The sequence below is a fragment of the Pterocles gutturalis genome, unplaced genomic scaffold (genome assembly GCF_000699245.1).
Source record: "Pterocles gutturalis isolate BGI_N339 unplaced genomic scaffold, ASM69924v1 scaffold22051, whole genome shotgun sequence".
NCBI lineage: Eukaryota > Metazoa > Chordata > Aves > Pterocliformes > Pteroclidae > Pterocles > Pterocles gutturalis.
In genome coordinates this window covers 535-20,809 of record NW_010106026.1, presented here as the reverse complement: position 1 = coordinate 20,809, position 20,275 = coordinate 535, and the positions used below count along the sequence as shown (strand labels likewise).

General features: G+C 36.4%; 1 protein-coding gene across 1 annotated transcript in view; it reads left to right on the top strand.

The window, feature by feature from the left end:
* LOC104472088 (uncharacterized protein KIAA1109-like) overlaps positions 1 to 20,075 on the top strand; it is a gene marked incomplete at its 3' end in the record, with an annotated part of 34,061 nt that extends 13,986 nt beyond the window's left edge. The window contains exons 15-33 of the mRNA XM_010087634.1: positions 893 to 983; positions 3,454 to 3,557; positions 4,216 to 4,431; positions 5,710 to 5,890; positions 7,233 to 7,425; positions 9,369 to 9,530; positions 9,649 to 9,788; positions 10,862 to 11,063; positions 11,461 to 11,664; positions 11,779 to 11,958; positions 13,186 to 13,323; positions 13,679 to 13,936; positions 15,042 to 15,192; positions 15,454 to 15,611; positions 16,129 to 16,321; positions 16,501 to 16,718; positions 17,366 to 17,617; positions 18,169 to 18,372; positions 19,876 to 20,075. Coding sequence (XP_010085936.1) covers positions 893 to 983; positions 3,454 to 3,557; positions 4,216 to 4,431; positions 5,710 to 5,890; positions 7,233 to 7,425; positions 9,369 to 9,530; positions 9,649 to 9,788; positions 10,862 to 11,063; positions 11,461 to 11,664; positions 11,779 to 11,958; positions 13,186 to 13,323; positions 13,679 to 13,936; positions 15,042 to 15,192; positions 15,454 to 15,611; positions 16,129 to 16,321; positions 16,501 to 16,718; positions 17,366 to 17,617; positions 18,169 to 18,372; positions 19,876 to 20,075 — 3,445 coding nt within the window. The remainder of the gene's footprint in view (positions 1 to 892; positions 984 to 3,453; positions 3,558 to 4,215; positions 4,432 to 5,709; positions 5,891 to 7,232; positions 7,426 to 9,368; positions 9,531 to 9,648; positions 9,789 to 10,861; positions 11,064 to 11,460; positions 11,665 to 11,778; positions 11,959 to 13,185; positions 13,324 to 13,678; positions 13,937 to 15,041; positions 15,193 to 15,453; positions 15,612 to 16,128; positions 16,322 to 16,500; positions 16,719 to 17,365; positions 17,618 to 18,168; positions 18,373 to 19,875) is intronic.
* Between the last annotated feature and the right edge of the window lie 200 nt (positions 20,076 to 20,275).

Here is a 20,275-nt window from a genome sequence, read left to right as displayed (position 1 = left end):
CAAAGTTTAGAATTAAAAATGTGCTATGTTATCATGTATTAAATACAAAAGATTTTAAAATAAAAAAGGTGGAGAGGAGTGTTAGAATTATTTGGGGGTTTTTTCTGTGAGAACAGAAATTCTTAATAGAAGTTTGCCTCAAATTTGAGTACTGCTGTAGAAGTCAATGGAAATTTATAAATAATCCAGATATGAGAATATCAGACAGCAGATATTCCAGCATGAAAACAGCTTTGTAAGTACTCTAAAGTGAATTTTTCAAGGTGCCCTTGAAAAGGAATCTTTCTCCTCAATTAATTAGCATTCTTCATAAATAAAGCAGGGCAAGTGCTGAAGGCATGAAGGTTCTAGCTCAAGATCTGTTATTAAAACCACTCTTATTTTACCTTTTCCCAAGGTTATCTGAAGAAAACCAGAAATTGTATCGAAAAGATAATGGGGCTTTTCTGTTGCTCTATAAGAAACACAAAGTTTTAAAGCACTTAATGAGTACTTTGGAAGTGAATAAAAAGTAGTATGCGTATACTATAAGGCCAAATAATTAATTTCAGTTGCATCGGAGAATACATAATCTGCCAAGTTAGATCATGAGTATCTTAGGTTTCTCTAATTTCTGCATGTTGGCTCAGGATTAAAAAATTTCAAGAAATGAGCAGAAATTGGCTAGCGATAGATTACTCGCAAAGTCGTGTAGCTTCCTTCTCTTTCCTTCTCCTCTTCCTCTTTCCTTTTCATCTGCCCTAAGTGCTTCAATTATGATTTTACACTTGCTTCCATAACAAAATGGTAAGTACTGACTGCACTGTCTTATTGCCTTATATTTGTGTAGTTAAATGTTTGTGTATCCTGAGGTAAAACTCAACAAGCTGTTGTGTTTTGGTTTTGCTTGTAGCTCTCGACTGGGAGACAGTGAAGATCTCCCAGACATCCGTGTAGATGCTGCATCTCCTGGGCCAAGAGTAACTTTCAACATACAGGATTCTGTAAGAATTACTTTATACACCATATAATTATATTTCCTGTGCCATTTCGTCACAGGTTCATGAGCTAGGTATACCTAGGCAGACCTGAATTGCTTGTATGTGTTTGTGTGTCTTTTTCTGTGTGTGTGCCTCAACTTATGGGTGTGTTTGTGGAAGATAGATATGTTTTGATAGGAGAGAGATGTGTTTTGGTTTTTTAACATGGAAATTAATTGAAACATTAGGGAAAATATTTGAAAATAGGTTTGGTTTTTTTAGGCTGATACATATAGTAGTGATAGAATTGTTTTGGGATTTTTATCAGAAGTGTGCAAAAAATCTGGTACTTTTTGTGTTTGAATATAATTAGAGTTTTGGAAATGGGTAGCAGTAAGTTTGCTGTAGCTGTACAGGTATAACCTGTGTGTTTGAAACGGATTGTTGAATCTTTGGTTTTGTTTGTATGTTTTTATCATTTTTAAAATGTTCATTTTATGTTGTTTTTGCATGGCTGAAATGATTGAATTGTTTTAATTTGTTTTGTTTTTACTTCTAATTAAGTTGAATAAAACAGTTTTGGGGATTGCACAACAATCCAGCTGTCCAGGGGAAGGGTATTTTCAGGTATTTCTGAGAAGAAACAAGTATTCTTTGCCAGAGAACTAATTTATCTCTCAGGGAGCTGCTTTTCAATGTTTCATCTCTCTTGCACTCAGCTAAACAGAATGTATCTCAAATTTGAAAATATTGAAATGTAAATATGTGAATTAAGCTGAACATGATTGATTGTTGATGAACCTTCCAGAGTGTTTCCACACCCTTACGTAGACCTAAAACTTGGTAGTTATTGTAAATGAATTATTGTTTGTATATTTATGAATATATACCTTGTTTGTATATTTATGAAGACTCTGGTCAAGGCTGAAGTGACATTAAGTCTAGCCTTGAGAATGTCCTTTAGAAGAGGATTTTAGTGTGCATGCACATGTTGTCATCTGTTACCTTCTGTTTCAAGATTGCAGGCATAAACACTAGTACAAAAAAGTTGCTAGGTGGGAGGAGATCTCTCACAGTTTATTTCTGTTGGAATTCCTATATTTAATGCAGAATAGGAGATTTTCAGTAATTTTGAGTAGGGAATATACCAAAACTTAATAACCAAAGAACAATTTTTTTTTAACTGCCTTAAAAAACATGTTTAGGTAAAACAGTAAAGGTTGTTACTTTTTTAAAAAAATACAAGCAACAAAAACCCAAAGCAAACCAACACAAAAGGCCAGACAAACCAACAATAGCAAAACAAAACTAACCAAACAAAAACCAAACTCAGATGTATCTTTTCTCCCTTCCAACCCACCTCACACTCTCAGGAAATAAATTCTTATTTCTGAGAGACAGGTGGAAGTGAAACATAGAAATGTACTTGGCACATTTAAATATGTTCACATTTAAAAGCTCTCCTACTTTTTTTCGTTGCTGAACAGCATGTTCAATGTTGTTGAATATATGTATATAGTAATATATTTTATATATAAGCCCAGTTAGCTTAAGATTTGTTGGCATAGCAAAATGCTGTCAAACACTTGGAGGTATAAAATGTTGAATATTAAAAAAAAAAAAAGAAATCTTATTGACGTTATAATGCCAGTTCTTAAGTTCAGCAGAGCTCTGATTTGAATTTGCAGACCATGACTGTGTAGCTCTGTAGTAACACTGCGTAGGTAGCGCTGGTGTTCAACTAACACTGACAGCTATTTGTCACATCCATATGAAAGAAGTTAATGTTTGAAAATTGCTTCTGTGCTGCTTGTGGTGTCCTTTACATGAGAGATAGAGGACCTCGTTTGGAAATTTGTCCTGAAATTTGATTCACGTTAAAGCACGTTTGCCCAAGGGCACAGCCCAGAACCGCAAAGCGGTGCCGTACATTCTGTGTTAGCGTTCTGCCCGCATGCCTCACTAACACGCCTGGGTGTCGCAGCCCTCTACAATGTTCATGATGATGTTTGCTTTTTTCTTTTTTTCTTTCAAAATGTGTTATTAAATTTAAATGAAATGGTTTCCATTCCTTCTGATCATGTGAATTGGTCAGAGCATGATACATCCTTACCTGAAAGATTGAGCTCAGTCACTAGTCAATGACAAATGTTTCCCCGCCAAGCTCTCATTGCTTTCTTTCTCATAATCTGTTTTGCAGTTTCTACACCTGCTGTCTCTGTATTACGAGGAACTTGGGAATGGGAGTTTCTCATAGCACTCTTGCTTTTTTTATTTCCAGAGCTATCTAATGCATTCTTGATGGAAGTGGTATCTGTGGAAATTTAATACCTTTTTGTCTTTTTATAATCAGTTTCCAGAGGAGACAGAAGTGGACCTTTTGTCTGTAACTATTGATGGTCCCTCCCATTACTCATCTACTAGTGAAGGCTCATGCTCAGTATTTGGTTCACCCAAAACTCCAGTAGTCTTCTCACCCGGCATTCCCTTCCAGCCTGAAGAAGGACGTCGGGATGACAGCTTATCATCAAGCAGTGAGGACTCTGAGAAGGAGGATGACCATGAAAGAGAGAAGACATATTTTTATAAGAAACCACAGTAAGTAATGGTTCTAAGGAAGAACACAGAAATTAAGAAAGTACACTTGAAATACTGACTTTAAAGCTACAAAATCTGTTACTGATGAAGGACTGAATTTTGCCTGAAGCGTGTATGTTGAAGCCAGGGTAGGTTGTGTTCGGCACAGGTGACGCTGAGGGAAGAAGGAGTTCTGATCTGAAAGGTGTCTGTTCTTTATAAAGGGGCAACTGTTAGAAATTTCAGGGCTTGGAACAGAATAAATGAACTTGGAAAGGGAGCTTTTTGAGGCACAGGGCAGGTTTTAGTGGGACAAATGACAAATTTGTTAAATACAGCAAAGCTTTCAGTTTTATCTAGTGATTATACCTCCCCAGAGTGCCTGTAACACTGTAAATATTTAACAATAATGAAATTATGGTATGTATCTTTTCATTCCTTTTCCTGTTTGAGAATTTAAGAGTGAGTTAGTTCTTTGTATTACCCTATACTAAGAAAGGATACTTAGTAATGTGTTAATGGAAGATGGATCACTGTGTGCTGTACAGCAGATACGGCCTTTTCCAGAAAAGTTCTTAAAATGTTATGTACTGAGCACAGATGTCATCTGAGAATGCCTCTTGCCATCTGTTCAGGTAAATGTCATGCTAATAGAGAATCCACAATTGTGCCTGTGCAGGAGTACCTCTCGCAAGAAAGCAACAGGCTTCGCTGCTGTCCACCAGCTGTTCACTGAACGCTGGCCAACAACACCAACCAACAGAAGTATGACTGGCACAACCACGGAGAGAAATATTGACTTTGAACTTGACATCAGGGTTGAAATTGATTGTGGAAAATGTGTACTGCACCCTACAATGCTTCAGCAAGAACATGATGACATTAGTTTACGACGGTAAGAAACATTTTACCTAGTTGCCTTACCAAGAACAGGGTATGGGTACTTTATTCTGCTTTAGCTATGAAGTCCTTCTGATATTTCCATCACTTAAGTTATGACCATATGCACAATAATTAATGATTCTTAAGCACTGACATGTTTGAAAAGCATAGACATATTCATTAGTTTGTTCTCATCACTTTATTTGTAGTAATTATCACTACTTCATTAACATCACCGTAAATTGCAGTTGTTATGGCTGAATGTGACATGGCGAATTGTGTTTGTTTAGCAAGAATCAGTATATGCCTCTCCTCTGTTTTTATTCTTTTAAATCATATTTTATCTTTCATAAACAAAATCTTGGGCTTTCCAAGCATTTGGATTTTTTTTTCAGCTTCGAAGGAAGTAACTTTAGAGCTTTAGTGAATCCACATAATGGTGGTTCCCATGATCCCTGAGGGCTCCCATTATTTTCTAAGTGTAAAAGCATCCTGGTATTATGTTTCTTAATAAAATGCATTTTTTTTAGTTATCTGAGGTGATGGAAATGCTTTACTTCTGATTTTAAGGTTTGATCTCTCAGTTTTTAAATTCTCTCCTTTTTTCATGTGTGTGTGATTGGGGATCTAATGGCAGCTTTACTTTTTAAAATGTGAGATGTTGTTAATAATATGGTGAATTTAAAGAAACTTAGTTGTCAACAAAGATAATTCTTAATGAGTATAACATAAGGAAATTAGATTTACTTGTTTTAACTCTAATTGTAGGAAATAGGAACAAATGAGAAATACTTTTTCTTAATGAGAGGTATACATAGGAGATCTGTAATTACAAAACAGTTTGGTTTCTGTCTTTCCAATACACTTTTTCTACAAATTGATACGATTATTAAGAATTTATATGAAGACAGGCTTCACAGCAGAGGAGGAAAATTGATAAGTATTTTCTGGATATCAAAGAGTTTTCACAGATCATGTTGGGTAATGCAAGTGAACTTGACTGTAAGAGTACAGAACATTGGAAGGTTTTTCTCTAATGACAACAATAATTTTGTAGATTTTACTGCCTGAAATAATCACATCATGAAAATGGCAAAACCAGAGTGCGCAGACAGGAAGGGAGTAGAGGTCACAGAAAGCACAGAATGAAGCAGAGATTGAAATGCTTCCGTACATAGTTGATAACTGCAAATTTGTTTTAGACATAATTAGGTTTTTAATACTGGAAAATATACTCTTATGACTATGAGTAATAAGCTTGTTTTAATAACGTACAGTGTATTTATTTTAGGAGTTACGATCGGAGTTCCAGAAGTTTGGATCAAGAGTCTCCTTCAAAAAAGAAGAAATTTCAAACTAATTATGCATCTACTACTCACTTACTTGCTGGCAAGAAAGTGCCATCATCTCTACAGACAAAATCTAGTGATGTGGAAACAACAGTGTTTTATATTCCTGGCGTGGATGTAAAGGTAACAGTAGTGTATAACTCAGCAGGGAAACACTTGCTCTTTCTCTCTGCCCAGATAGGATTTCAAAGCAAATTGTTACAGTGTGTACAAGTTCATACATCCACAGCACCTCAGCAAAATATTTTTTCAGTTATGTAGATACTAGTAAAATAGGAATTATGATTTCTGTAATACTACATTGGAAACTGATAGATGCTTTTAACCCTCATTTTTTGGGGGCGGAGGGGGAGAATCCAAAGGCCTGTATGTACCATCAAAAACAGAGCTACATCAAATGACACTCCGTAACAAACAGTATAAGTGATGTTACATAATGAAAATACATCAGTTCCATTAACATTTTGGTGTCTAAAATTAGACATTTGTTTTGGATAGTAGCAGTAGTTGGCCTGCTAATGCATAAAGCTCTCTTACTGTGTCTTCTGTGTTGCTTATTATAGCAGTCAGAGTCTTGGCATAAAAACTTTTTTTTAAAGAGAATGTTTTCTCAAACACCGTCAAACTGTACATTCCCCTGGTTTTTTAATCATTGTTTCTATATCCCAGCAAGAAAGGATCTGAACAGAAATGTTCTTGTATTTGTGATTTGCCATCCTAAGGACAGGAGAAATAGGTCACTGCTGCATGGAAACTTCATACAATTCAGCTGAGGCAATGCCATAAATCAAATGCTCTTCACTTGAAACAGCTTGGCTTTTGTAGTCTTTCAGTGCGGAAGGGCTATGTGTGTCCATCTTCCAGTATTCCAGGCTGTCTTCTGGGGTAACAGTTTTGCCTCAGAGTCCCTCCCATTGCTTTTAGTGAAATTTAGGAATAACTAAACATTGTCTACAGCTTTTGTTACATTCTATATCTTCATTGATAGTAGATTATGCACATACGGGAGATCTGAACTCTGAGAATACTTTTTTTTTTTGTGCAACTTGTACGCAGGTGTTTAGTAATGGAGTAGTTCCACCATGCAGTAAGACAGAAGGCTCTGCAGGCAGGAACAAAAAGCAGGCTCTGTGGATTGGTGGCACAGGACATGTAGAATATAACAGAGTGGAGGGGCAAGGTTTAGACATTGTTCCTAAGTAGTTCATTTCCTCTGTTTCTCTGTGTTTCCTTGATTATTTTTTTTTATGGTTTACTAATTTATCTATCTTTTTGTACAAAGATTTCCTATCTTTATGTGCAGCAGCTCTATCTGCAGAACATGAGTTAGAATGTAATGTGTCCTATAACGACACATTTGTAAATAAGGCAAACAAAAAATAATTTAAGGGAAGGAGTGACACCAAAATACTGTATAGGAATTGAACTACTTGTATGAAGTAAATTGATCTTCTTTGCTTTCCAGCTGCACTACAACTCTAAGACTTTAAAGACTGAATCGCCAAATACTTCTCGAGGATCCTCGTTGCCAAGAACCCTTTCCAAAGAGTCCAAGCTGTATGGTATGAAAGATACTGCCACATCTCCTCCTTTATCTAGCACTATCCACAGCAAGACTAACACCTTACTTCCTCCCCAACCCCCACCCATCCCATCAGGTACTTATAGACAATAACCTTCTGAAACTATCATGGGTATATATCTTCATATTATCTACTGCCTTTAGATCTGTCTGCACATTATCTAGAGCATGGTATTTATCAAGTCTTCACTTTGGCTGCAGAAACCTCATCCCAGAATCATGAGTGCGGTTCATAAAGCTACATTTTCAGAAAATTTTTAGAAAAAGTTTAAGCAAAGTTTAAATATCTGTGTAAAAAGTGAGTGCTGATTGCCTTTTTCTTCATAATCCAAGGGAAAAAAAAAATAGATCTTTGCTTCCATACATTACACTATTTGAAGAATACCTTCAGCTTTCTAGTGCCTTCTGCCGCACAAGTAATGTGTAAAATATCGCTTTCTGGGACTGAGTTATTTCTTGTAGTACTGAGTAGCTCTTTAGATGTAATATTATTAATCAAAATAACAGACTGGTGTCCTCAACTGTTGTTGGCCCTTAAATAAGCCATGATTTGGAATAATGTGAGTTCTAATACTTGAAGTGTTGTTCTATCTCTAATGATTGCTGTTTTCAAGTGGGAGTCCATTGTTATATCATGTCAGATCTAGAGGCATGTAGATTGCACCTCCAACTTCTGAGACATTCACCCTTCTCTCCTTCGGCATTTGAATATCACTTTAAAAACAAAACCAACATTTTGACAAAATTTGCTAAGCACGTAAAATTAATAACAAAGTTTTGGTTGTTTTTTTTTTAAAGCCAGCTGAGATGCTGGGAGAGAACAGTGAAATAAGGCCACCTTTCTCAATTATCCATGCTGTTGAACCATTAGCTCTTACTCCTTTAAGTGCCTGTCCACTTTATGATTAATGAATGTTGTGTAATCTTGGTTTGTACAACCTGTCTTCAATTTTGTTCTGTATCCTATTGCCAGTCCTTGCCTTTTAATTTTTACCTTGTTATGACCAGTTACTGAGTCTTGGTTTTATATCTGTAAGCTCTACATTTGGTTATGGAAATTGTATGATGATATAAATGTCTCCCAAAAGCTGTTACTTTATTTCTTTATGCATTGTATTTTTATAAATATTTATTAGTTCTGAATTGATTTGAAACACATTTATTGTTATTTACAGTGCTTTTTAATATTATCTTTCCTCTGGAATGGAGACCTTGTCTTACTGTCTTTGGTCTCCAGTAAGAGCAAGATAGGACAATCTAGTCAGAGGCACTAGACAGAATAGTTTGCATAGGATGAAAATTCAATGCTTGGGTTTTAGTTAATGTTTATATTTTTCTTGGAGAATTTAAAATCAGTATCTTAATTTATCTCTATTCATTCTAACAGCTGTATTTCATAGAGGCAGTAGTTAAGCTGGTACTAATACCTTCTGTGTATATTTATATTTTGGTTAGCATGGTGCTAGCCTCTTCCACAGATTTAGAAGACAACAATCTTTTTATTAGTTTAGCTAGCTCCAAGCTTTTAAAAACGCTGGTTTAGAATCTTCCATTATTCTTTGCGTATATATAGTAGGACTTGCAATTTACAGTTTTAATCTTTTGATGTATTTTTCTCACTTTGAACTGACATTCTTTGCAGGCTTATGTATTTTTCTAATTCCACTTTAATTTCCAGTCAGCTGTGGTTACTTTGCATTGTGTATTTGGAGAAGCATTGTCTATGTCTGATTTCAGTGCTATTTTTTAAAAAGCAAAGTGATGACAATGACATAAGAGTGCTTGGTCATGAACATCTGCAATGGAATTACAGTCAAGCATGACAGACTGATACTTGGTTTTGCATAGTTTTCTTAGTGAAAACTTATGGCTTAATTTTTTTCTAACTGATCTTGATTTATGCCTTTTCAGATGATGATAGAGAGAATTTGAGGAAACAACTGTTAGTTGTCTTCTAATGTTTATCAGTCACTGTTGAGTAGTATTGTGTTAGAAAAATGTATCTTCTAAATGTTGCAGCCAAAGGGAAAGGAAGTGGAGGAGTGAAAACTGCTAAGCTATATGCATGGGTTGCACTCCAGTCATTGCCGGAGGAAATGGTGATTAGCCCATGCTTACTGGACTTCCTAGAGAAAGCTCTTGAAACCATTCCAATTACACCCATTGAAAGGAACTACGCAGGTAAGTTGCATCTTTGTATTTTAGTACTCTATGCTTTTTCATTTTTGTCTTCTGGTGGCATTGAGCTGCTTTTCCCTTTAAATTCCCCTTTCTAATGAGTTCTTGTACTTGTTAAAAGCTGTTAGTTCACAGGATGAAGACATGGGACAATTTGATATACAAGATCCCTTAGAAGAGTCCACAACATCATTAGTATCATCCTCAACATCAGCATATTCATCCTTCCCTGTAGATGTGGTGGTTTATGTACGAGTTCAGGTGAGGTTTTAATTCAACATTCAGTTTAGTAGGTAACTTCAGTCACAGTCATTGAGACAATCCATGCTTCTAAGTTTACTGTTTAAAAATTAAAAATATTTGCAAATGTCCTTTCTCAGATATATTGATATCTATTATGATGATAAAAAAGGACTTCTTTCAACAGAAATTCTGACATACTTTAGTTCCATTGAAACCGAAGAAATTAGCTATTTTGAGAAGTCACAAAAGTTATGAGCATTTTTAATCATTACTTCTTCCTTGTCTCTTTTGGTATTTTTTTGAAAATATATTTCATAACTAGTATTTGTATCCCTTGTTTATAGGTACCATTACAAAACAAAAATACTCATTAAATATTTTCTCAGTATATATGGAAAATATAGGAATGTACAGTTACCTACAAGGCATTGTTCATACTGCTTAATATTTGATGAGTCTGGGCTCTTCATACGTCAGAGGGAAAAGTGCTACCACAGAGTGATTCAGAGCACTGGAGCTTGATCTGAATGTTGCTATTATATTTTTCCACTTTGCTCAAACAACATTTTTTCCTGGTATAAATTTGATTATGTTCCCAAATTGAGTAACTATTCTAATAGATGCTTTTTTTTATGCCTGTAAAAATTAACCCCAACGATCTGTAGCCTCTCTCAGCTTTTACTGTAAGCTTGTCTGGCAAAGAAAGTGTTGAGGAAGCTGAGTCTTTCAGCATCAGCTCAAGACTCAAGTGATTCTGTATAGTCCTTGCATGGGATGAGTAAATCTATTAATTTACTTGGGGAGGAGGAAGAAAGAGTGGCATACATGTCCTCTGCTGCATCCAGGGTTCCTGTGTTTGAGTTTTCTAAACTAGTTCAAGTAATAGTCCTGGTGTTGGAGGGATTCCTTGAAATTAAGTTATCTATAGAACTTGTATATAGTTGTCTTACCAATTCTAAAACAAGTCTGAAAAGGCTGTAATTTGGTTAGATTTTAAAAATAAATACATAGGACTTTAAAAACATTCCAAATTTGGCTTATAGTATTTTAAGTTTGTTCACTGAATGCTTTGTTTTCTTTCTGTGTTTCAGCCCTCTCAAATCAAGTTCAGTTGCCTGCCCGTATCAAGGGTTGAATGTATGTTGAAGTTGCCTTCCCTGGATCTTGTTTTCTCTTCAAACAGAGGAGAACTGGAAACATTAGGTACAATGTACCCATCAGAAAATGCATCAGTTGGTGGCAGTACATCACAGAGTGCCTCAAAGAATTCAGTTAGTAAATCTGGAGCACCAGGTAATATGTATATGAATGTTTATACTATATGCAGCTTGTAGCATAAAAAAATATGTTTTGTTGTCTAAAATTAGAGCAGAAGGTAAGCTTTTACACACCTTAAGGCTACACATCTATGAATTGGCGAGTTCAGTAGGATTTCTTCACGTTGTATCAATTTCCTGTAAAAGCTTGCACAGATGCAGTATACTGGAGTTTTTCTTGCATTGGTTAAGCACATTAATTATCTGCTATAAAAGACTAACATCAGTATATAGAATGTTTAAGCTACATTGCTGCTAGGAGGGCATATATTGGCATGCATTCGGTCTGCTTAATATTGCTGCTAAGTCAGTATTATTTGATGTTTGTAAATGCTTTAGTACTAAAACTAACTTTTGCTAAATTTTTACTTCAGGCTCATCACCTGGACTAGGCAGCCCTCTTGGCAGAACACGGCACAGCAGCAGTCAGTCAGACTTGACTACTTCTAGTAGCAGCTCTTCAGGCCTGAGCTTTACTGCCTGCATGTCTGATTTTTCCCTTTACGTATTCCATCCATATGGAGCTGGAAAACAAAAATCTGCTGTTACTGTTCTAACTCCTGGCTCAGGAGCCTTAGGTACAGAACAAGTTTTTGTTGCTTTAATGAACATTGTTGAAGTTTGGCATGGTTTTCTGAACTGAAGATTTGAAAAGGTCACAGAAGATTGAAGTTTCTCTTTTCTATGTCTAGGTAATGTGGATGAGGAACCAACTTCGGTCACTGGCCGGAAGGATTCTTTGAGCATTAACCTTGAGTTTGTGAAAGTCAGCCTGTCACGAATAAGGCGTTCAGGAGGTTCTTCCTTTTTTGAGAGTCAGTCTGCAAGCAAAGCTACCAGCAAGATAGATACTACATTGATAAACATATCTGGTAAATGCTTGTCTCATTTTAATCCCATCTGTTCAGCTAATAGAGAACTGCTTTTCATCACAGTATGCCCACAGTGTGTCCATACAGCATAGGTTCAATAAGTCTCCACATGTAACAGGGGAATGAGCTTCAGCAGGCCAACCAGTGCCCCAGTTTGAAGGCTCTTTTACCTCACTGTCCCTTCAGAACAGAAAGATGAACAAACTCTGATTCTCACTGCTGGTTTATCTCTTAGTAGATTTACAACAGAGATAAACTAGTATAATAATAGAACTTTATGTTAAATTTTTTTCCAAAGTTGGTTCAGCTTTCAGTTGGACCTGGTTTGGTAAACACTAACCACACATTTTCATAGTTTTCCCCTCAGAAACAGGTATTTCACAGCTCTCTTTTGTTAGCCGAATAGGACAAAATCTTTTACAGGCACTTACCCTGTTTTCCTTTTTTTATATGAAAACTAGAAATAGCCTAATTTTCAAGCCATCTCCACACAGAGAAAGAAATCAAAGTGGATTACGTACCACGATTAAATGTGATATTATAGGGATGATATACTGTACCCATTAAAAATGACAGCTGAATCCCCTAGATCACAGGCTGCCTTCTTAGTGTTCTTCATGATCAGTTTGTTTGTTTGTTGTAGTCTGATACTTGCCGTGTGTTATTCTGACTGGGTGATGTAGCTCTGCAGTCTCTGTTCAGCTCCTAGCTGTCAAATTTCACTACCTTGCCACCTGGTGCCTGTGAAACTACAGTGGATACCTGTGTGGTGCTTGACTGCCAGCCAGGGTCAAACCTATGACAATACTCAAGGAACCTTGAAGTAAAAGTGGGTTTAAAATATGTATTTATTCATTTACTCCTTTGTGCATGGGACACTGACTTACTGGGCAAACAGCAGAATGGCTGTGATTTATCTGCCACTAAAGCCCTCAGATGAGGAGTGTGAGGCACATACAACACAAGTAGAACCCAACATCAGTTATATTATTAGGTTCCATCTTGACTTTATGAAATCAGTTTGTATCTAATATTGGCTTTGGAGAAATGGCAACACCTCAGGAAAACTGCAGGTTTTAATACCTGTTTTTTCATTACAGTAGAGACTATGCTGCTGGGTGTAAAGAAGTATTTGACTGTATTGAACATCTATTAATTAGATTTGGTTACCAAAACCTGTTACTACTGAGAATTTACAATTGTGTGGATATGCTTTTTCTTTTTCAGCTGTCTGTGATATAGGATCTGCTTCTTTTAAATATGATATGCGGCGACTCAGTGAGATTCTAGCCTTCCCAAGAGCTTGGTACAGGAGAAGCATTGCTAGAAGGCTTTTCCTAGGTGATCAAACAATAAATCTGCCAGGTAAGATACTGCTGCTTATAATGAAAACCCTTTTTGTACAAGGGGTTATAATAGAAGTTTTATAAATGTTTATTACCTGTGCATTATTAAAGATGTGACTAGATATCAATGTATTATAATTTACTTCATATGCAGGTTTAATAAAAAAATCCTAGAAAGAAGAAATGGAAGATTTCTAAAGTAGGTCATTGAATTATTTAAAGAGCTTATATTAATGAAGACAGTAGAAAGCCTTTAGTTATGATAACTGTAATATTTTTACTCTCCAAATACTATTTAGTATACGGGAGGATACTGTTAAACAAAAGTGAAATAGTTTTTCTGCCTTTCATGTGCTACTGTTTTCTTCCAGCAGCATCAGGTCCTGGAACACCAGATTCAATTGAAGGAGTAAGCCAGCATCTTTCTCCTGAATCATCACGGAAAGCATACTGTAGGACGTGGGAGCAGCCTTGCCAATCTGCTTCATTTACACACATGGCACAGTCACCGAATGTTTTTAGTGAACATAATGCAAGCAGCAGTATGTCACCTGGGACAGCATCTCATAGCTTAAAGTCTCCAGCTGTTACAAGATCCAGGAGTGTGTCTGACTCTTCAGTGCCTCAGAGAGGTGAGCAGACAATGATTCCTTTAGTTTTTTTAAAGTATTTCCATTATTGTGTGAAAAAAGTATGTTGCTACTGCTTTGTAGAAAGCAACCATAAAATATTATTTTCCGCTGTGCCTGGGAGTGGAGAGTCAATGAGGCTTAGAGAAAGGAAAATGTCCGAAATGGATGAATCAAAATGTGGTTTGTTACAGTACTTTCTAGTAAAAGAAACTGCAATTTTACAAAACAGGTGTTGGTTAGCTGGGGTTAGGTAAGCTCTCCAGCGTAATTTGATTGTGTTGTCATCTTGTTGGCCCTGTATTCTCATCCAAGCAATTACCAAACTCTTAGCAGAGGGTCAATATCACAGCTCACAGGTGAGGTCAGTTACTTCATTTCATCTGAGACTTTGGGGTCATACTAAGAGGTCTAAATAAGGATATTTTCTATATAATAAATAAAGTAACTTTTAACTTTAACGACAAATGTTATTGTATCTTGTAGCAGTGTAGCACTGGCCGTGTGGAATATTTATGGCACTAGCTGTTGACAGGAGATGTAAAAGTATGGTGTTCATTTTCCTCTAGGAAAAATACCTATGAGAAAAGAAAGAACAGGTATTTTGTCTATTTAGAAAGCAAGCAAGGTGTTATATATGAACAGTTTTTTTAGGACACAGTTGGAGAGGGATTTATGGCTGGTAGAGTGGCTTGTTCATAGGAAATGCAATTTTGCCTGGGATTATAAGTGTATTACCAGGATTTTTGTGAGAAAAGCAAGAAAAACCCTAATACTTGAAATTTCGACTTGGCACTTGTACAAATAACTGCTACCTGAATATTCAAATACTAACAATTCAGTTTCTGAGTACACTGGTATTTTTAAACAGTTAAAGAATTTAAAATATGCTCTTGCATAACTGACTGCAAATTAAAAATCTTTTCTCTTAAAGGTAATGGTAAAAATAAATGTGTAAAATAGATGTGTAAAGTGAATCAATTTCTAGGACAACTAAAGCAACATGTACTGCAAGTGCTCTAGTTTTCACTTATCCTCAATGTATATACTCTGCCAGTTTTTCCAAGCATGTGGAATAATTTAAATTTTTGTCTACTTTTTTGTTTAGATACTCTCTCAAAAACATCAACTCCATTTAATAAGTCAAATAAAGCTGGAAGCCAGCAAGGAACACCATGGGAAACACTGGTTGTATTTGCTATGAACCTAAAACAATTAAACGTACAAATGAATATGAGCAATGTAATGGGCAATACTACGTAAGTATAAAAGAAGGTTAATCATGTTTTACAGGATGGTGTCATTTTGGGGGCAAAACCCCAATTTCCCCACAGACTGTTAACAGCCTGTTGTCTTCTAGCTTTAAAATCTGAACTTTTTCAATTTTGAACTGTGAACTATAAGTACTGATAGATGCTTAATTCTGAAGTCAGATATACCTAATGCACATTATTTATTACTTTCCAGTGAATCATGTTGACAGCCTGGAAAATTGTTGTCCATTTTCACCTCTGTTCTAGGTGGACTACCAGTGGTTTGAAAAGCCAGGGTCGTCTGTCTGTGGGTAGTAGCAGAGATCGGGAAATTAGCATGTCTGTTGGCTTGGGAAGATCACAGTTGGATTCCAGAGGGGGAGTTGTTGGCGGTACCATAGATGTTAATACCCTGGAGATGGTGGGTAAGTTGGAAAGCTGCCTGGTATATGCTCCAGATAAGAAATGTGAAAAACTGATGAACATACCTAGTTCCCTCTTTTGTGAACCTGCCAGTATATAAAGACTTTGGATTCTTACTGGCGCATTCTGACTATGAAACACACTCTGAACTGAAGGGAGAGCCTTCTGATTAGGGGCAGATTCAGTCTCAGGGTCACTCTAAAATTACACTAGCTAGCTGTGCAACCCTCCAGCCCCCTTCACCTGTCTGGACAGATGGTGACTGAAAAGATTTGATAGCAGTTCAGCTCCTCCTAAAATTTCACAAGTGCTTATGGTCTGGGAAATGCAAAACATCACTATGGAAAAGAGGCTGGGTGTTCTGGCTCTACAGTCATGACCTTCCCGTGCATCTGGAAGAAACCAGGGCTTTCTCAGTCCCCCTGTATCATGTAGATTGCATAAGGGTGAAACACCCTGGAAAAGCTGATTTTCTTATTTTTAATGCTATATTTCTGTGTTGCTTACGTTCTATTTCAGCTCATATTTCTGAGCACCCAAACCAACAGCCCAGTCATAAAATTCAAATTACCATGGGTTCTACTGAAGCACGCGTTGACTATATGGGGTCCAGTATCCTAATGGGAATCTTCAGTAATGCAGATCTTAAACTACAAGATGAATGGAAAATTAATCTGTATAATACTCTGGACTCAAGCATGTCTGATAAAAGGTAATATCGCTTCCTGTGTTTAAAGTTGATCATGTTTGATAAGGTCAGATTCTGCCTGTATGGCTTCTGTCCAGTATTGCTAAACAAAAACATAAGCATCTGCTCAAAACCAAAGGGTTTGTTTTTATTCACAAGGAAATAGATTAACTGCTCGTGTTCTTGCTGTTTCTAATATCTAGTGAGATATTTGTCCACGGGGACTTGAAATGGGATATCTTCCAAGTGATGATTTCAAGATCGACTACACCAGACCTGATAAAAATAGGAATGAAACTCCAAGAGTTCTTTACTCAGCAGTTTGATACAAGCAAGCGAGCTTTGTCTACCTGGGGACCTGTTCCTTATCTCCCTCCCAAGACAGTGGCCAACAACTTAGAAAGAAGCTCACATGAGCAATGTAAGTGGTACAAAAAATAGTGTATTTCCCAGTTAGGATGTTTTAATTGCAAAAATTCATCTGAGTAACTTTATACATGCAAGTATATCTATTTCACTTGAAAAGGTTTCTTCAGTACATTTTTCTTGTAAATTTGGTCTGGCAATAACCTTTGAATGAAGAATGCAAATATCTCAAGTACCCTGCCATATACCTGGGGTACAATAATGAACTAACTTATGTTACTTTCAGGTTTTAGTTAAAAATATGTATTTTTGTTTACAAAAATTAAAAAATCTTTTTCGCGGTTTTAAAACTGTTTCAATAGACTTGAACTAGTTTTCAAAGTCTGTTTTGAACTCTACTTTATAAAAAACATTGCTACTTTGAGTAGTAGAGGAAGTGTGATGCGACTCTTACTTTCTATTAATCATGACCTGAAACCATTAATTGTCTGAACATAGTGAGTCATAGATTTCCAAGTGTGCTTATTTAGGTACTCATAAGCTACAACCACCTTAGATCACAAAGATGAAACAGTGTCAGTCAAATAGATTAGAAAATATTGCTCATAATTCCATGTTTTATTAAAAATATAAATACAGCAGCAGTCTTTTTTGTATCTTCCTTCTGAAGTTTGTTCTTGCCATTGCATGTTTACTTTCTAGTGTTGGATGCAGCCCATCATCGCCATTGGCCAGGAGTTTTGAAAGTGGTATCCGGGTGCCATATATCCTTATTTCAGATGCCACTGCCAGAAGATGGAATGCAATTTGGAGGATCCATGAGCCTGCATGGAAACCATATGACACTGGCTTGTTTTCATGGACCTAATTTCCGCTCAAAATCTTGGGCCTTATTTCACCTTGAAGAACCCAATATTGCATTTTGGACAGAAGCCCAGAAAGTTTGGGAAGATGGTAATTTAAACCATTTCCTCATTTTTCCGAATTCCTTCAAATTAATTTTAAGAATCTGTTGATACATAAGAAGAAATCAAAGAAAAACTTACTTTCTTTGAAGTCTGAATCAATGTACGACTTACCTAAAATAATCACCTGTTCCCTCTCCATCTTTGCCACCATTTGCTTTATCTGTGGAGTAACGCAAACTACATTTTCAAATATACTAGATATATCCTTGATAATACACCTACAGAGTGGATTGTCTGCCTTGTTAATTGCTTGTCTCTGTTTATGCAGTCCTTTGTTCCTACATGATGGATTTTGATGGTCTTATTGCTTATGTTTGTCTGTATATTGAGAAGTTTGTACTGTCTATAGTTACTGAGGATTTTTTTTTCTGTTGTTAGCAAGCTTTATGCCTGTTTGTAATGCCACTGGCTTACTAAGTAGTCGTGTTAAATATCTGTGTGAAAAGAGGAGAGTGAAAGAAGAAATCCTACTACCCATACCAACCTGCTTTTTCCATTTTTCTTTCTCCCCCCACGCCACCCACACCTCCCATGCAGGTACTAGTGAACACTCTACATATATTGTGCAAACCCTGGACTTTCATTTGGGCCACAACACTATGGTCACCAAACCGTGCGGAGCCCTCGAAAGCCCCATGGCGACGATCACGAAGATAACAAGGCGCCGCCATGAAAACCCCCCGCATGGAGTTGCCAGCGTGAAAGAATGGTTTAATTATGTTACAGCCACAAGGAACGAAGGTTAGATTCATGTTAAGTTTTGGGATGGGTCTTCTTCCCAGGCAGTGCAGCTTGTGCTGTTTAAAAGCTGCTAAATTTCAAATGGGCTACAGGGAAAAGGGAATTTTAAATAAGCGAAGTTGTTTCCTCTGGAGAACCTTATGGTGAACTGTGGTATGAAGCACAGCAATATGCTGAACAGCTGGAAGTGTTACTGAACTAAGTCCTTTTTCAAATTGTGCAGTAAAGACAAAATGTTCTGTTCAGTGTGTAAGACATTTATCTATCTGCGATTGCAGTAGTTCTAGTCTTTTCCTCTTTCACTATATGCAAAAATTTTTCTTGTTCCACATAGTTGTCCAGTTGTGATCTTGTAACATGAGGATGTATTTAGTAATTTCACTGTAGATGAAGGATTTATGGATTAAGTTCAAGTAGGAATATATTTTAGGCTCCTTTCATCACTTACAAAGAACACTTGAAAATTACTCATCTGCCTGAAGCTCTTCAACTCTCACCTGCTTCTAGGAATTAAAGCATTTTGAATCATATATTTAAACCATTGTTAATTGGAAAATAAAACTTCAAGGTGATGTTAGAAGACATCTTAAAATACAGCTGGCTGCTGTTTCATTCACAAGCTGTAGAATCAGTAGATGACATCCATAGAATTTTTGTGAAAGGGCGTACAGCAGAATATGGTGTGTAGTCAGAAAGGAGCAGATGATAGTTTCTTGAAAAAATATTTTTAAATTATGGATATACTAATATTTATTCAGTTGGAAAGACACAACAGGATGTAGTGTGTGAGATTCACAAACAGAGGTGCTGTCTGTTAAATGTTTTTCTCTAACCCTGTTTTGCTACATCTGGAGGGATTAAGTATATAAACAACAACATTTGATTGTTTGGCCTTTTGTGGCCATGCTGTTAGGAGCAGGATAAAGGATATAATCTTAATAAACATATACTAGCGGTTTTACAATGAAATAATAACCTTTCTTAACTTTTTGTCTTGTCACAATATTAACAACTGAAAACTAATTCAAATGATGTTGCATGTGTGCTATGGTAGAGGTCTTGTGACAAAGTTGGATTCCTGGTCAACAGTGATTTCTGACAGGAGTGTTGCCTTGATGAATTTAGGTATTACTTGTATCCATCAGAAATATGGATTTTCATTTGAATTACTACCATATTTTCAAACATAGAGGGCATGCCTTGAAGCCATGCAGTCTGTATCTCACTTTACTGGAAGCTCCTTATGAGAACGGAGTTGTGATAGGGTGGTCAGATGAACAAAAGTTAGACTTAAATCTTCCAAAAAACTAAAAAAAGAATCTTTAGAAGTGCTTAGATGTTATGGTACCAACACCTATTTCCTCCCTTGTTCTTATTATGAGATGTATTTCAGTGTATGAAATTGCCACTATTAAATGTTGTGAAAATTTGTCACCCTCTGTGCTGGCAGAACCATTTTTAATAATGATTACTGACGTCAGGAATTTCCCATTGTCCCTGTAGAGTTAAACCTGCTTCGAAACGTTGATGCTAATAACCCAGAGAGCAGCACAACAGTGAAAAGCTCAAGCTTACTAAGTGGCTTCAGAGGAGGCTCCAGTTACAACCATGAAACTGAAACCATCTTTGCATTGCCAAGGATGCAGCTGGATTTTAAATCTATTCATGTTCAAGAGCCCCAAGAGCCTTCACTACAAGGTGCAGTAAATATAATTTGTGTTTTTCTTGATCCAAAGCTATTTCTCATAAATGAAGAGTTAAGTGCCAGGACACTATGCTGATAAGAGGACTTAATCTGAAAATCACTGCAGATCTGCAAGAAAGGATAACATTTCATAATAAAATGGAGAGGGAATTCCGATGAGAGAATGAAGATATAGCCTGGTCACTGTAGAAAAAACTT